General features: G+C 33.1%; 1 protein-coding gene across 1 annotated transcript in view; it reads right to left on the bottom strand.

The window, feature by feature from the left end:
* The window catches only part of LOC126972752 (metabotropic glutamate receptor 2-like), a gene marked incomplete at its 3' end in the record, with an annotated part of 119,729 nt that overhangs the window by 16,239 nt on the left and 86,226 nt on the right, over positions 1–17,264 (bottom strand). Inside the window, exons 3-8 of the mRNA XM_050819773.1 lie at positions 12,190–12,332; positions 10,573–10,743; positions 7,265–7,409; positions 6,565–6,816; positions 3,918–4,089; positions 2,787–2,893 (exon numbers count right to left, since the gene is read on the bottom strand). Coding sequence (XP_050675730.1) covers positions 2,787–2,893; positions 3,918–4,089; positions 6,565–6,816; positions 7,265–7,409; positions 10,573–10,743; positions 12,190–12,332 — 990 coding nt within the window. The remainder of the gene's footprint in view (positions 1–2,786; positions 2,894–3,917; positions 4,090–6,564; positions 6,817–7,264; positions 7,410–10,572; positions 10,744–12,189; positions 12,333–17,264) is intronic.

Genomic DNA, 17,264 nt, shown 5'->3' with positions numbered 1-17,264 from the left:
ACGATAAATATTTAAATATTATAATTATTTGTTTCACTCATTACTGCCAAAATAGCTTTCACGGAAAAAAAAAATATAGGAAGTTCATAATATCAGTGTTAGGAAATACGTCCTAACGTTTGCTGAGAACTTTCCTTTTTGCGAATCGCGCTGCTGCCTGGTTTGTTATCATTCTACATAGTTAGTTTTAAAGCATTTATATCTCTTTCTTTATTGTTTTTTAAACTTTTGTATTGTTATTTTTCTTTTCTTTATACAATGTTAATTGTCATATCTATTGTACTTGTAAAAAATTTGGTGGCAGTTTTTCGCAAATAAAAAATTTATTATTATTATTATTATTATTATTATTATTAAATAGCATTGACGTACAGTAGAACACCTAGACTCACTATCACGCTTAAAACTTGTCTGAAGCAATAACTCTGCCCACGCGTCTATTAGGCAGAGATTTAGTTTAGTTGTGTTTAGACCGCGCTTTGAATATAACGCCACGCAATGACAAAGTCTTGAGTGAAAAACAGTCCTATTAACAGCATATTCGAACTTAAAAATTGAGGCTTATTGAGGTTATTGCAACTTTAAATTATCATTTTGTTAAATACTTAAATTTCAATTGCTAAAACAAAATGTTCTTGCCTCGTGTTCGTGTCCGAGCTTCTAATGAGGAATACAACTTGACATGAGAAAGACTTTGAACATTACTGCCACGAAAAAAAGTGTTCATTTGAATGAATGTTTTATTGTAATCTGTATAAGTTATTAATGTATACGTATATACAATGCCGCTCGGACTATTCTTGACGACCTTTTAATAGGCGATTAGGAGTCTAGATGTTTATTGTACGTCAATGCAAGCAGGTAACTTATTGCCAAAATATGCTCAGAATAATTGAAATATGTGAGCAAATTTATTATAATGCCGTTATACTTAGGTAGTGTAAAGGAATTATGCAGTGTCAGTTTATTGAAAACATTATTTTATGAATTGAATTGAGAACCTCGGATACGATACCCATATTGTTGAAATCATAAATTTGTGCGGCGGCTATCTTGGATTTCTAACTTCCTAAAGAACATACAATAATCTAGCGTGACATAATATTTAAAATAACAATTTGTATATTTTATTTTAGTACTTTCCGACTTTCATTTACCTATTATATTTTAACATAATACGATGCCGCATCATCATAATTTTTTACTATGATTCCGCATTAGGGACGCTAGGCGTCGCGTTTGGTTTATTACGAAAAAAAATTATATAAAATAATTCACAAAGATAAAACCAACGAAGAAAATTTATAAATACCTAAACCTATAGAAAAAAAATAGGTTTGGTTTGATAGCTATCATAGTTTTCTGATAATATAAAACAATTCAAATAATAAAGCCTATTTTTCAAAATATAAACCTATAGAGATTTTTTTTCATAATCGTGTTTTCGAAACTGCCTTAATTTAGATAAAGAAATGAAAAAAAAAACATGTCAAAAAATTCGAACCGTAGTATTTGTAGAAGTATTTTAAGTAGATTTTCAAAAATGTTAGTTTTTAGGACTATAGCGCCTTAACAAGTTAATTAAGTATTGTACATATGAAACCAGTGTAGGTAGATCCTAGTAGTACAGTATCGTGATTTTAAATATAGTTTTGTGGGCAACTACATAGGCCTAATAAAAACATACAAAACAGAATAAATTCAGTACAGACTAGACAAGCGTTGTTAAGTATAATAATTTTAATTTGTAATTATTGATTCAGAAACATTTCGTCTATGTACTTATGCCTTTTTAATGGATTAAAACGCGTGTAATTCTAACTGTGATTTTACGTTAGTTTTTGCGTACAAGTCACACTTTTATTATTATTTTAGCTAACCCGACGTTAAGTTACCTTTTCAGAGCACGTTTTACGCAAATTTTACGCAAAAACTCATGTTAAAAACACAGTAAAAATAACACGCGTTTTAATTGTTTAAAAAGTGTTTTATTTAAATGTTTTACTCGCGTTAATAAAGAAAATAGTAAAATTCATCATAAATATTATATTCGAAATAAAAGAAATAACGCTTTTCAACAAAAACAAGCTTTGTTTTATGCTCACTTAGAGTGTATCCTTAAGGCTGAGACCTACAGAGCGTACTTAGACTTTGCTCAGACTTTACTTACGTAAAACTTAGCTGAGTGCTAGTTTAGCCAAACTTTGATTTCATTTTTATAATCTTTTGACAGCTGAAATTATGCTGAGCCTATGCTAAGACAGCTCAATACACATATCAAGTTCCCGTTTTATCATAGTCAGCAAAGTTTTACTTAAGTAAAGTCTGAGAAAAGTATAAGTACGCTCTATAGATCTCAACATTAGTCGTCACGACCCCATTTTACTGAACGTGGTCATTTGTACACAGTCATTCAACACCCCTTTCAATGTGATTATTCAAATTATTTAATTCAGGATTGCAGGTAATAATCCTATAAGTAAAGGTATTTTGATTTTTTGTAACATTAAGAGTCAATACGAGCAGGACGTTTAGCTGATGGTAATTGATACTCCCTGCTCATTACAAAACATAACGGATTTTTGAAAAACCCAAAAGTTATGAGCGCTCATCACCTTGACACAAGATGTAAAGTCTCATTTGCCCAGTAATTTCACTAGCTCCGGCGCCTTTCAGACACATTACTACTTCACGTCAGAAAAAAGCGCCACTGCGATACCCATAATCTAGCCGACATTCTTTGCAATGAAGCCACCCATTGGAACAATTGGTGATTACAAACTTACCAGTAAAGCGAACCTGTCTCAAATACCGTAGCAGGGTGGGACCATTCACTGGTCGCATGGCGTCACATAGGCCAGCTTTACCACCGCACAGGTCCCTGTGCATGTCTCTAAAACAATTTTGATATTAAAACTTTATGGTTACAAAGTAAAACAGAAAATAGTGTAAACGTAGGAAGGTAAGTAGCAATAAACGCATCAGTATTATTGCTATATTTTATGTTATTAATCTAATTTGACGCGCTTGGAAAATATGGTCAGTGTCACTCCCTTAAATCAATATTTTCAGCATCAATATTAATAAATGTATTTTCATTAAAATCTATGTGAAGCGAAGTTTGAATAGATTGATTGATTCATCGACTACAGAGCATTTGGTTATGTGTGTGTTTGTGAAAGTGAGTGTGTAATTTAAATAAATAATTAGTTTTTTATTGTAAGTCAGAAACAGCAACACCGACTAACAAAAGTGTTCAGAGTCATAAAAACAATAATAATCAGAACATAAACAGCTTTAATAATAAAAAAAAATGAATGAATGAATGAAAACTTTATTAATAACAAACACAAACCACACAGAATAATAAAAGTAAAAAAGAACTTACAGAGGTAAAAAAAAATTAGGAACTAATAACATAAAAATAATACAAATGGCAAAAAAAAAACACAAGTATGTATATAATATTATAGGAATTATCTTAATTTAAAAGTACTGTGTAGCAGTTATTGTTATTAAAATATATCCTATTTAATATAATAAAAAATACAACTTGTAAAACTCCCATTAGAATTCAATCTTTATATTTTCTTCTCTTTTCATACTATTTTTAGACGGTCAATTTAAGACCTGTAACAAAAGGAACCGTGTTGTCTACGGCTGCTGTCAACAGGTCGACTTGGGCGATCCTTATTTCAATTCCAAAAATGCTGAGTGGGTGTCCTTTTCATGACGCCGTATTTTTTAATTTGTTAATTTTACTTTTATTTGTTAGTTAGTATATAATGTTTTGTGTTGTCATGAATAAATGCATACATTACTTTACTTTACTTACTTTACTAATATGTGTAACAGCTAGTCAATCAAAATAAAGTCAATCCATAGCAAAAAGGAATTTATTGAAGCGGCACTAATACCTAATAGCGTGAACAAAGGACCAGACTGCATCCGCAACGAACTGAAGTTGTGCCTCGAACTCTGTGTTGTCAACGGAAAGTTTCTCTTCCCCACCGCAGGCTTTGTAGTCCACGTTGAAAGGCGTTCGGGGAGCGCCCGGATATCGGCACCGGAACTGTTCCTCCCAAAACTCTGTAAGATCTACTAGTTATGCGTTTATCTCGTAGTTACTAACTAATTTGAGAAGTTTGAGTGATTGTTACTTAAGAGTTAAAGTCCTTTTGTCGTCTGTATATTACTTAGTTGAAGAAATTTTAAAATAAGTTATAATGTTTAGAGTTTTTGCCAAAGTTTTATTATCATCTTGCAAATTCTTTTTGAAATAATTCTTTATGTTATGAAATATTATTGACAAATTTATTTATTTATTATGTACAGAACGACGTCTGTCGGGTCAGCACGACATTGCTAATGAAAACTTTATTTAAATTTCAATTTTAGAACTCTTTGGTAACCTAATGTAGTATATTGCATTCATTTGTTTTAGTGAATTGGCGGAAAATCTAAAACTCTTGTTACACATGAAAATGAACCTAATGCAAGAAAATTTTCAGTCAATGATTTATTATGACTTTCGTCTTGGGCTTACTCAACAACAGAGCTATGATAGGCTGCGATTAGAATTTCTTAATGAAATCCCATCTTATGCAGTGGCATTTGTAAATAGCCAATTGGAAATAGTGATTTACAATTGGTGTAAGCGTGGACGTAGCAATCTCAATGATGATCCGCGTGAGGGACGTTCTTTAACAGCGACTACTGAAGATAATATCAGTGCTGTGCGATGCATGATAGAGGAAGATAAGAGAGTTACATATCAGCAGGTACGGGCAAGCCTAGCAGCCTGAGTCAAGTTCTAAAAATATTACACGAATATTTAGGCGTCAGGAACCAGATGGATTCCCCATACTTTAACCGACTACCAGAAACACATTCGCATGGACTGGTGTCGCCAAATGTTAGATAAATCTAATGGCGATTTCTCAAATACTGTATTTGACATCGTCACAGGTGATGAAAGCTGGATATATTGCTACGAACTCGAAACCAAAAGACAATCAGCAGCTGGGTGTTTCCTTTCGATGATCGGCCAACTAAGGTATTAAAAGGAAAAGTCAAGGAAAAGAGATGATTGCCTCATTCTTTGGTCGGAAAGGTCATTTCGCGACAGTTGTGCTAGAAGATGAAAGGACGGTTACTGCAGACTGGTATGTCAATCGCTATTTGCGTGTTGTCTTGGAAAAAATTCGACAGCAGCGCCCTCTAAGCAGGATCCTCCTTCACCATGACAATGCTTCAGCGCACTCCGCAAAACAGACTGTTGAATATTTGACTATTGCAGATGTCGACATAATGAGTCATCCGCCATACAGTCCCGACCTGGCGCCCTGTGACTTTTATTTATTCCCAAGAACTAAAGATAAAATTCGAGGTATTCGCTTTACGAGCCCTGAAGATGCGGTGAAAGCGTACGAAAGTGCCATAGAAGAGAACTAACGAAGAATGGGCCCACTGCTTTTCGAATCGCATCGAATGCGACAATGTGGAGGAACGGAGATTACTTCGAAAAACAATAAAAGTATTGGCAACTTTCTACATTAAGCCGTTTTTCTTTTTCTAAACATTTTCAGTGTTACCTAGGTACAATAATTAGTAAGATTAAATAGTGGTTGTTTATAAAACGAAAGATAATTTTAATTCGACTTTCAATTTAGAAAACAAAACACGAATACAAAAATTGCCTATGTCTAATTTGCTTGTATTAAATTTATAAGATTACTACAGTTACTGTGAGATAGTAGCTGTTTTGGCAATGCTTTGAGTTGAAACCCCTGTATCAAAGACAAAATTATCTATTTTTTTTAGTTCAAAAAGTTATTCCTATGAATATCTAAGAATATATTTTTTACCAGTTCCAACCACTTCGGAATGCTTTGACTTCCCTTTCTTCCCAGTAAGGAAAGAAGTGGCAAGAAACTGAAGATGTTATACTCATGCTAAGGTGCGTATTTGGAGAAGGGGCTTAAGTCGAAACCATATTTTAGCTAAAGAACTGGTAGTGAATGTAAATTATAAAACGTGCTTAAACGTATTTATCCTCCACAAATGAACTCATATTTTTAGAAAACCATTTAAGACAATATTGAAATAACATTGTCTCAAATTTTCTCTAATTATTATTTTTTGTAATGCTTACAATTATTATATAAACTCAAAATTTCATTCTCAACACGAAGGGATATTGCAAAAATATTGGACTTAAGTAGATCGAAAAAGACCTCAAGAAAAACTTTAATGTAAAAAATAATTGAAAAGCCTAGGCCCATTTCAGTATCATCAGCCGGAAGACGTCCACTGCTGGACAAAGGCCACCCCCAAAGATTTCAACGACGATTGGTCCTGCGCTGCCGATCGTCGGTACATCTTGTGGGGGGCCTTCCATCTCTGCGTCTTCCAGTACGTGGTCGCCATTCGAGGACTTACTGCCCCAACGGCCATCTGTCCATCGAGCTATGTGCCCTACCCACTGCCACATTGGCCCATCTAAAACCTTTAAAATTAAGAGTTATGAATTCTAAAGCACGTTTGTCAACTAAACTAAATTACCGACAAACCAAGGATTCCTGGGGTTGTTTTGCGGCGTAAGTCCAAGGAAGTAGTCGCGAAACCCTCGCACGGGGTTTGCCTGCGGCTGAACGCTGATGGTTCCCTCCACAACGGGCTCGTTTCCCGCCGCAACCAGAGCCCTGGCGCTCCACCCATCGGACCCCACCCAGCCGAAGGTACTCTCGGCACCACGTCGCTGGACGGCTGCCATCACCCCAGCTACTTCTTGATCTGAACCGAACACTATTACTCCTGTGGGTAGACAATACGACGTAAATATATTAATAGTATAAGATTTCGTATATATCTTTTGTGTATGCTTGCTAACTAACATGTGTTCAAAATTTCGTTATTAAACGGTTGAGTCGGTTTCATTAGTTTTCATTTCTAGGCCACGGTTGACCTTACAATGATAATTAAAAGTATTTTATCTAAACATATAATAATCAAAAAATATTAAGATTCAAAAACCTTCAAAATATATATAAAAGTACCGATATTATTAGTATTGAAATTGGTATTGACAGACTTTTTGGGCCAGAAAACAATGCTTTTCGTCACGTAATAAATTATATATTTGTTGGCTTGTTTCTCTAGAATACCTCTCTAGAATACTCGTCATAAGAAATGTAAGTTCCTTACATCAAATTCATACTTATTTTCAAGTACATTTCTACTTCTTATGTTTTAAGTTACTTACCTCTAGCCCTCGGCCGCGATAATAGCCTTTCTACAATATCGTCGTAACCTTTCTCGTCAGAAGCCCCCGAGTCCTTGGTGAGTCTTTCTTTTACGGCTATACAAATGTCATTCCTTGCCAGCAACGTTTCCAACTCTTCAAAAGCCTAACAGAACAAATACAATATCAGTAAGGAATAATAGTTACAATATTTTTTTCACATCTCCAGCACCAACAGGGCGCTATTGCTACGTGAAAACGCAGTAAAAACGCTTTTTATAACCTAATATTTAAAATAAATACTAGTAATTATATTTATAATAAACATTGTTAAATATTATCTTAATTGTTTCTCTTACCTATATCACTTTTCTCGCTAGTCGAGGTGAAAAGTTGTATGTTTCACACGAGAGCAATTTTTTTTTTGTCTCGTGCCTTTAAATCACTCACAACCTCAGTAGTCTATATTAGAATCACTCGCCAGACTCACTAGAGTACTTCGCCAATTCGTGATTTAAAGTCAGCACTCGCAGCATAAAATAACTTTGCTCACTTGTTGAACAAATAACTATTACTGATGAAAAACGCATGCAATGCAGAAATGAACAAATGAAATCTGAAATTTTTGGTAATGGTGGGTTAACGCGATGTGCTTGGCTACATCTACGCAGTCAACAAGATCCCGTGGGCGTGGATGGGCGCCTCGCATCGATGGTTCGTCCGTACCAAATCCGATGTTCTGTACAGGCTATTATGAAGCAGCGAATGTTGTCGCGACAAAACCATTTGATGCGCGCCTATTTACCGTCAGTGTCGCGATGTGCAATCGCCTGCCGCGATGCGACGAATGGCGTGGCTTCATTACCGCGCTACTGCGAATATTTGCCGTTGCCTGCTAGTGAAGCCCGAGCTTAAGGATTAATTTATTTTCTATTCAACCCGACATTTCTTGGACACCGTCAACCATTAGCGCCAAACGTAAATCAAGTCAATCTACAGCAAGTACAACCTCTGTGCCAATAGATAGCGTTAAAGTTCTTACTGACAACTACCTAAGACTAAACTAAGAAATCTGGTCATTAAATCTGTTTTTAATGCATTTCAACAGTTTTATCGCGAAACCATAATTTTTACTAAATAAAAAGTAGCCTGAGTTACTACATACAATATTAGCAATGCAAGTGAAACTTCCGTAAATATAAAGATGAATTGTCGAAAAATTGCTATTATAAATTGTACAAGAGATACTAGAGTGATGCATTAATGCCCGCACACATTTGAAGTATTTTTTATTTTTGAAGTAAAATTACTGAATGTCGTAATACGATTATCCGAAACATCACTACATATTACAAATCATAGTCCTCTGCCGCGTCTGTCTGTCTGTCTGTTCGTGATAAACTCAAAAACTACAGCAACGATTTTCATGCTGTTTTCACCAATGGATAGCGTGGTTCTCGAGGAAGGTAATAATTTAATGTTTAGTTTTTGTATACATAAACGATATTTGTTGGAGGTGTAGGAAGATGTAAGCTGTCTGGGAGCTTTTTTATACGAAAACGCTGTCTTAACCCTTTGATATATAACAAAATAATGTACGGTGGAATTGTGTAGGTATCTTATATTAGATCTACAGAAAAGCGATATCATATGTCTATCTGTTAAGGATACCATACTATAGCCATATATAATAAAAAAAAACTACGTTAAAAAAAAAACCGACTTCAAAAACTGAAAAGTATCAAATAAGTAAAAAGTAATTTAATACACCTCTTATGCAAACCTTAACCTTTAATATTTATAAAATACTATTATTTATATGTACTACCCATTGATAGGTTTTAAGTCAGTGCCAAGCTCTAAACAAAATAAAACTTAATATTATAAACAGCTTACTGTATTTATTTAGGTTGTCTGGCCTTGCGTGTCTGTCCGCTAGGGTTGATTTTTTCTAGACGAAGCTATCCCGCTCAAAGCCACGCGTGGTGAGTGTAGGTATGTTTATTACATTTGGCTTGGCACCGACTTCAAAGCTATCAATATGTAGCACATACAAATAATAGTATTTTATAAATATTAAAGGTAAAGGTTTGCATAAGAGGTGTATTAAATTAAATTTTTAGTTATTTGATACTTTTCAGTTTTTGAAGTCGGTTTTTTTAAACGTAGTTTATTTTTTATTTTTTATGTTTTAGTGTCAGTTAATAATAATATATAATCAACTTGAATGAAAACTCCAAAAAAAAACCGTACACAGAAAACAATTATGTCATCCAGATAGACGAAAATTTTCATATAAATGTTTATAAAATGAAAACTACTGAGCCAAACTATGTAAAATTTTATGGGGCCAAATTATATAAAATATTTTTTTGCTTCCGGTTGTACGGTGTTTCCTTTGTAACAATTTTATATATATGTTTATATTATAGAAGAAGAGCAGACAGATACTATATTATAACAGCGGTAGCATGTCAAACACGGGCTCACAACATGGTAAAGGAGTTATATGCTTTACTGTTAACATGTTATACAAAATTTTAATTGTTGTTTGATATTAAAATGTAAAAATAATATTTAAAAATCTAATTAAGCGCTGTCAGTTATTATAAGCAGGCGAGTTACTCAGACCCGAGTTAGCATCTTTAGAATCTTGGATTAAATTTAAATTAAATTCTTAGCGTATTGTATTATTCAGGAAATGCTCAGGTGAAATTTAAATCAAGTTTAGTAATAATATGCGATATTTATTATTCAAACAAAACAAATCTTCTAACTATATTTACTGTACTAGGACTACATAAAATTAAAACTATCATTACGAAAATAATTAATTAATTATCATTAATTATCATTATCAGTAATAATATGATAAAAAAATTGACGCAGTTCCTCCTTATTACCTCCAGTATCGTAGGTTACATACTTTATCTCTTTATAATTTATAAGAAACTAATATTATCTTTTTGTGTCAATAAGGTGCCAGACGAGCAGGACGTTCAGCTGATGGTAATTGATACACTCTGCCCATTTCAATACTGTGCCGCTAAGGATTATTGAAAAACCCAGAAATTCTGAGCGGCACCACAATTGCTCTCGTCACCTTGAGAATAAGATGTCAAGTCTCATTTGCCCAGTAATTTCACAAGCTACGGCCTTTCAGATCGAAACACAATAATGCTAACACAATAATGCTTATACATTACTGCTTCACGCCAGAAATAGCCGGCATCATGTGCAAAGGAGCCTCCATCTATAATAACAACTTACAAATTATGATTTTTCTTATTAACGTTGAAGATAAAAATAAAAAAACATGTAAAATATACCTTAATGCCATAATTTGATTCTTCGTAAATGATAGAGACATATCGCCAGCCCAGTATTTTGACAATTTCAACCATAGCTTTGACTTGATGAAGATCTGAAGGTATTGTGCGTGTGAAGTATTCGAAGCGAGCCTTGTTTGATAGTTCTGGTGATGTGGAGAAGAAAGATACCTGAAAATAAAATGTAAAATACCTGTAAAAATCAACAGTCATCTACCATAACTATGTTATGGTAGATGACTGAAAAGATTTAAATATCCGGATAGCATAAAAAAGATTCGTCCGAGTATCGTTAATTTGCTCCTATGAATTGAAGAGTTCCGTTACTTTGTCATGGATTCCGTTATCAGTACTCACTCGCTGGTGGGAAATAAGTCACTTTAAGGCCTCAAAAATATTCCTGATGAGTTCAACACCTGTAGCAGTAGTCGAGCGTCCCCTAGTAAAGCCAAATTCTTTTATATGAAGTAACTTATAAGTGTTAAGGTTAGTAAGCATTTGGCCTAAAATAATTTTTACAAAAATTTTACTAAGGTTCGGCAACACGGAAACAGGGTGATAGTTATTCGGGTCAGAAGTGAGTTGCGATTTAAATATTGGTGTAATTTTACTATATTTCAGGTCAGGAAACACGCCATGTTCAATACAGCTATTAAAAACTAGTGCTAGATATGGTGCTATGACGTCAAATACTGAACTTATTATTTTTACAGATATACCCCATATATCAGCAGTATTTTTTTTTCTAAAGATCTGAAAATTTTAATTATTTCTGCTGGGCTAACAACACTGAATTTGAAATTTCGTTTACATTCTTTAACATTTTCCAAAAGAAGTGACTCAGCAACACTGGTGGAGGAGACATGGGTGCTTGTGATAGAAACTGGAATGTCAAAAAAAAAGTTTCTCAAAAGCAGATGCTACTCCTGCTGAGAGTGGAATTAAGTATTGTTTATGATTAGATTATATTCAAAATTGCAGTCTTTCGCTCTTCCAGATTTAGTATTCAGTACATTCTTATTTAAATTTCTATAGCCCCACGCCATCATTCGAATTATTAGTTATATTCAAATTCAAAAACACTTTATTTATGTAGGTCCCGGAAATGACACTTGTGAATGTCAAAAAAAAAATAAAAATATTGTTTCTTCTTGAACTTACCGCTACTTCATAAAGGGTTGAGCTAAGTAGCAAGAAACTCATTGCCACTCTTTTAAGTCAAGATTTACATTTTAATTGTTTTACAAATCATTTCAATTACAATATATGCAAAGTGACGCAACAAAAATACTCAAATGTAAAAAAACTGAAAGGCTTACACGAGTAAGTCAAAAAAAGAAAAAAAAGGTAAATTAATACTTATAAACACAAGAGTTATTGAGTATAGTAGATGCATCAATCCACACATACCGTAAATAAATAGAGGCATTATGTGAGCATTTCATAAAACAAAATATATAATAACTTTAAAGGAAATAATAATAATAAAAAACACATCAAGCAGACCTTCTGGTAACAAGATCATCTAGCCACCACGAGTAGCGCCCGTTCACGAGCATGACGCATGACATTATATATCTATTATTTACTATACTATAACGAGTTTGAAATAAAAACCTGTGGTATTTTAAAGAGTCTTAGCAGATTGGCCACTTGTACGGAGGTGACACTCGAAGCTGCTCCGACCACTCCAGATATTACCTTCCTCAAAGCTGAAGCATTACACGCGTACTCTTCATCGTCTATGTTGCTTATTGAACCTATAAATAGAAAAAAATATCACAATTTTTTTGATAGACTTGTTGAGTTAGCTCGCACCTAGGGTTCCCTTATCAAATAACAGATACAAAATATATATAAATAAAACAGTACAATACACAAATTTAAATTGTACCAAAAATTATAGACGATGCGGGACTCGAACCCGCATCTGTCGGGTTCCGTCCGAGCGTTTTTACCAATTGAGCCAAATGTGACGTACCGAAATTTTGGTATGTGTTGTACAACTCTCAGGTTGTGGTTCCATCTACAGGATCTATTTTACAGTTGATAACCTGCTCAACCCCAATAATTGCATGTAAGAAAATTGACTTGAGAATGTTGCAAATCTAAAAAAATATTTAATTCCTGTAGTGATGGATTTCATTTAAAAATAACAAAACAGTACAAATCAAATCATATCAATATCACGTTATTGATTCTACCGCTACTTCGTAAAGGGTTGATCTAATGAGAAGAAGTAGCAAGAAACTCATTGCCACTCTTTTATATCAATATTACATTTCCATCGATTTACAAATCACTTCAATTACAATATAATATGGAAAATGATGCAACAAACACACTCAGACGTCAAATAGTCAATTCCTTACACGAGTAAGTCAAACGTAAAGTAAATGTAAATTAATACAAAAGTTATTGAGTACAGTAGCTGCATCATCCACACACATCATAAATAAATAAAGGTATTCTGTGAGCATTTTATAAGCGATTATAAATAAAAAAAATATATATTAATAACTTTTAAGAATCTGAAACCGAGTCTCGGGCAACAGTGTCATCCTCCCACCACAAGCTGGGCCCGTTCACGAGCATGACGCATCAGCCAGCCATCACCTTCCTCAACCATACTTTAGGGAAGGGGACGACCCGTCCCATGTATCCGCCACAAGCAGTGACATTTAAGCGAGCATGACGAAACCTGTTACGAGGCCTCAAGCAAACAATAATAAAAGAATCCTAATCTACATATCATACAATACTCACAAAATACCTTACTTACTTACAATTTGACAACTCTCGTTAAAATTGTAATTATTATTATATTTTTACTAACAGTAATCAAATCAAATTCACTTTATTCATGCAGGTCAAGGAAAAGACTTTTCATTTTATTCCACCGCCTTTGAGGGTTAAGCTTTAATAATAAGAAGTGGCAAGAAACTCATTGTGACAATCACTCACTCACAAATCATTTCAGTTACAATATATCTAAAGTGATGCAGCAATAATACTCAAACTACAAATACTCAAAAAAATTTAATACGTAAAAACAAGAGTTATTAGTTAGACTACTACTGTACAATGTACATTATGCTAGCAAAATTATTTAGGCGCTTAAGCTTATTTTCAAATTGCAATACTTGTAACATAACAACAAGTGGAATCGCCAAAAATTCCAAAATACGACTTAGCCAAGCCCTTATTTACACGATTTTTACGGGAGCCGAAAAATGGTCAGACAAAAACAGAGAGAAAAGCGAATGTTACCCTGAAGTCATACACCGAGATTACCATGATCAGACAGATGAATTTGAAGGTATCTTCCCAAATGTTTAAACAAACTCTACTTTATACGAACATATGGTAAACTCAGTCATTTAAAAGAAATATTGGTAGAGACGATTCTAAAGCGCTTAATATAAGCCTAATTAAATAAAGTTTATTTGACTTTGACTTTAATGAATGTAGCCTACTAATTCTAGAAGGCTTCATAAGATACATAATAGCTTTAAGGGTAAATGTATACACTTCTATAATAAAGTCCCAGCCACTGTTCAGGCATTATCTATAAATAAATTTAAATGTTTTATAAAAAAATTGCTCTGTCGTAAATCCTATTACTCCACTGCTATATATCTAAATGATCGGACAGCCGGGGACTAGATTGTGATTATTTTATAGCGATAGATATAAAAAAAATAATGCTAGGAGAGTTTCTTTCACCGCTTCTTCTCTCTCAGAGCGCCATTTGTTTCCGAAGTGGTAGTAGTATCTAGAAGTTATTAGAAATGACATCAAAAAGAATTCTAAAGGAATCAATATTGAGAAAATAAATGGCTTTTATGCCTTTTTATGCCTTTTAAAGCTACGTACATACGTGAAAATTAGACTTTGTACGTCAACTTTACCTTGCCTAGTGTAAATCTTAGTCTAGGATACAAAACCGTGTGATATAGCACTGTAAACCATAACACACTTAATTTATATAATTGAACGAGCAATTTTGGTGAATATACTCATGTTATATGCATGTGTATATATTTAATTTAACGTATCACGGAAATAAATCCAACGATTCATGGTATTCACATCACGAGGATTTGAGGGGCAAAAAATAAATCTATCGACGTCTCGTTTCTGGTAAAACGTGTTTTATTTAGTTTAAACGCCGTTTATCTTCAAATCAAATCAAACTCTCTTTCCTAAGTCAAAGAAATATCAGTTACTAGCTGATCCAGCAAACGTTGTATTTGATGGAACAGAGTAATATAAAAATTGCGATACAAAAATAGGGGTTGTTCGTAGAGTGTTGAAAATTTAAGGGTTGTATGCATTTTTTAATGTTGTTTCATAAAAAAATAAAAACAATAAATTACGTTCAAAAAATAAAAAAAAATTTGGGTGGACCACCCTTAACATTTAGGGGGATGAAAAATAGATAGTAGCCGATTTACAGACCTACTGAATATGCATATAATATTTGGAAAAAATCAGTAAAGCCGTTTCGGAGGAGTAAGGTTACTAACATTGTGACACGAGAATTTTATATATAAGATAAGACTACATTCTACCATTTATTACCACCTCGAAAAAATTTAACTTTAATCAGAAGAAGTGGCAAGAAACCCTTTACTAGCAGTGTCCTCTAAATTCTGCGAAAAACCATCTGTCTACAGCAAATACCACCTCTGAGGTAATAAATTTCGTTAAACCTCATAAACTATGACAAATACTACATGTATCTTGACTTATTTCAACTGCAGTCCCCCTGAAAACGTGATCTGGAAAGGTCACGATACGTTAATTGAATATAATAATAATAATGAATTTATTACACAAAATCTAATGTAAAAATAAAGTTACACGCGATTTAATCCTTTAAAAAGTATTTTATGTTTTCTTTAAATGTATAACACTCGGGTTAATCAAAGAAAATACTAAATACAATTCATGCAGCCATTAAATATACTCGTATTCTTGATAATATTATGTATATATGTATATACATAGGTACATAAGTGAAATTTCTAGAATCTGTGATAATCACCAGGAACAAACGCAAACTCGTTATGTTTGTTAGTTCGTTTTTTATGGGTCAACATATATGCTTTTACAAAATGATCACAGAAAAAATATGAAACAAAATATGTGTTAAGAATTTCAAAATAATTCTTAAAAAACGTTTCTGCAATTAAGGTTACTTCTAACATAAATTACTTTCTTAATTCGACACAGCATAAATAATATTATTAATTGTAACAAAACTTTCACTAAAATTTACAAGAATAGTGACTTAAAATGCTATTTTGAATCAATATTTGAATTTGAATGGTTATTATAACTATCATTAAAAAATAATTCAAATAAAAGCAATCCTCGAATATTTATCAAACGTTGTGAAAGTAACTTAGACTCTTCTAAGCGTTTCTACTAAGAAACTGGGTTAAGAGCGAAGTGACATTCACAAGCCCTTTGTAATAATCCCTCTATACTGTCTTCTCAAAATTGTGCAGCTTTCTATTCTCCTTTAGTGAAGAAATTATTCCTTTCTAAATGTTATCAAATAGGTTTAAATCATTCTTACTTACATCTAATATATAAAATTCTCATGTCGCGGTGTTTTAGTTAATCTCCTTCGAAACGGCTTGACCGATTCTCTCGAAATTTTGAGTGCGTATTGGGTAGGTCTGAGTATCGGACAACATCTATTTTTCATCCCCCTAAATGTTAGGGGTGGTTTGATTATGAGTCAACATTAAAAAATACATACAACTTCAAATTTTCACCCACGATCAACAGTTACTTTTGTATCGCGATTATAATATCGGCAATACAACGTTTGCTGGGTCAGCTGTTTATAAATAAAATTCTTAAATAATTATAGCGATAGAATAAGGTTTAATATTAATAATTTCACAGTTTCATTTTCAATGTAAAGTTAGTAGTTTAATTTATTGAAGTATTATTATTTTTAATGAAAACTGTAAATTTAGATCGTAATTAAATTGTATTTTTACAAAAAAAAGTACAAAATAATTAAATATCTGTAACAATATACAGTTCGTAACAAAGACATTTATAGATCCTTTAGATTTTTTATCCTTAACTTTACCTTCATTTTACAATCTGGTAAAACTATTGTTTTAAAAAAGCGTAATCCTTAGCAGTTTTCATGGCCTAATTTAATAGAATGCGTCAATATCTGCTCCGTTGAGAGGTCTCTATGTAATATTCGATCATCATCGTCATCATAATCATCAGCCGGAAGACGTCCACTGCTGGACAAAGGCCTCCCCCAAAGATTTCCATAACGCTCATCCAACGTACTCCGGCGATCTTGACCGGATCGTCGGTCCATCTTGTGGGGGGCCTACCAATACTATTGTTCATGTTATTAGTTAATGTAACAAGAACCGAGACCATGAAAATGAAGCTCAATTGTTAGTTTGTTAGATTGTATTTTACTCAAATTATAAATTAAAATATTTCATGTAATAGTAGAAAGAGTTTATTAAGATTTTTTATTGGCTTATTACAATTAAGAATGTTTCAAATTTGTACAATTTAAAGAATGAAATAATTTCTTTCCAGGATGAATATGTTGAAGATCACCTACAGACAATCAACCCAGCTGATTTTTGAATTTAGTGACACCTTGATATTAAAAGTTGGAAAAACATTGAACCTTA

This window comes from Leptidea sinapis, chromosome 27 (assembly GCF_905404315.1).
Source record: "Leptidea sinapis chromosome 27, ilLepSina1.1, whole genome shotgun sequence".
In the NCBI taxonomy this organism is placed as follows: Eukaryota; Metazoa; Arthropoda; class Insecta; order Lepidoptera; family Pieridae; genus Leptidea; species Leptidea sinapis.
Note: the sequence above shows the minus strand (reverse complement) of the source record. Positions and strands in the feature narration are given on the sequence as shown.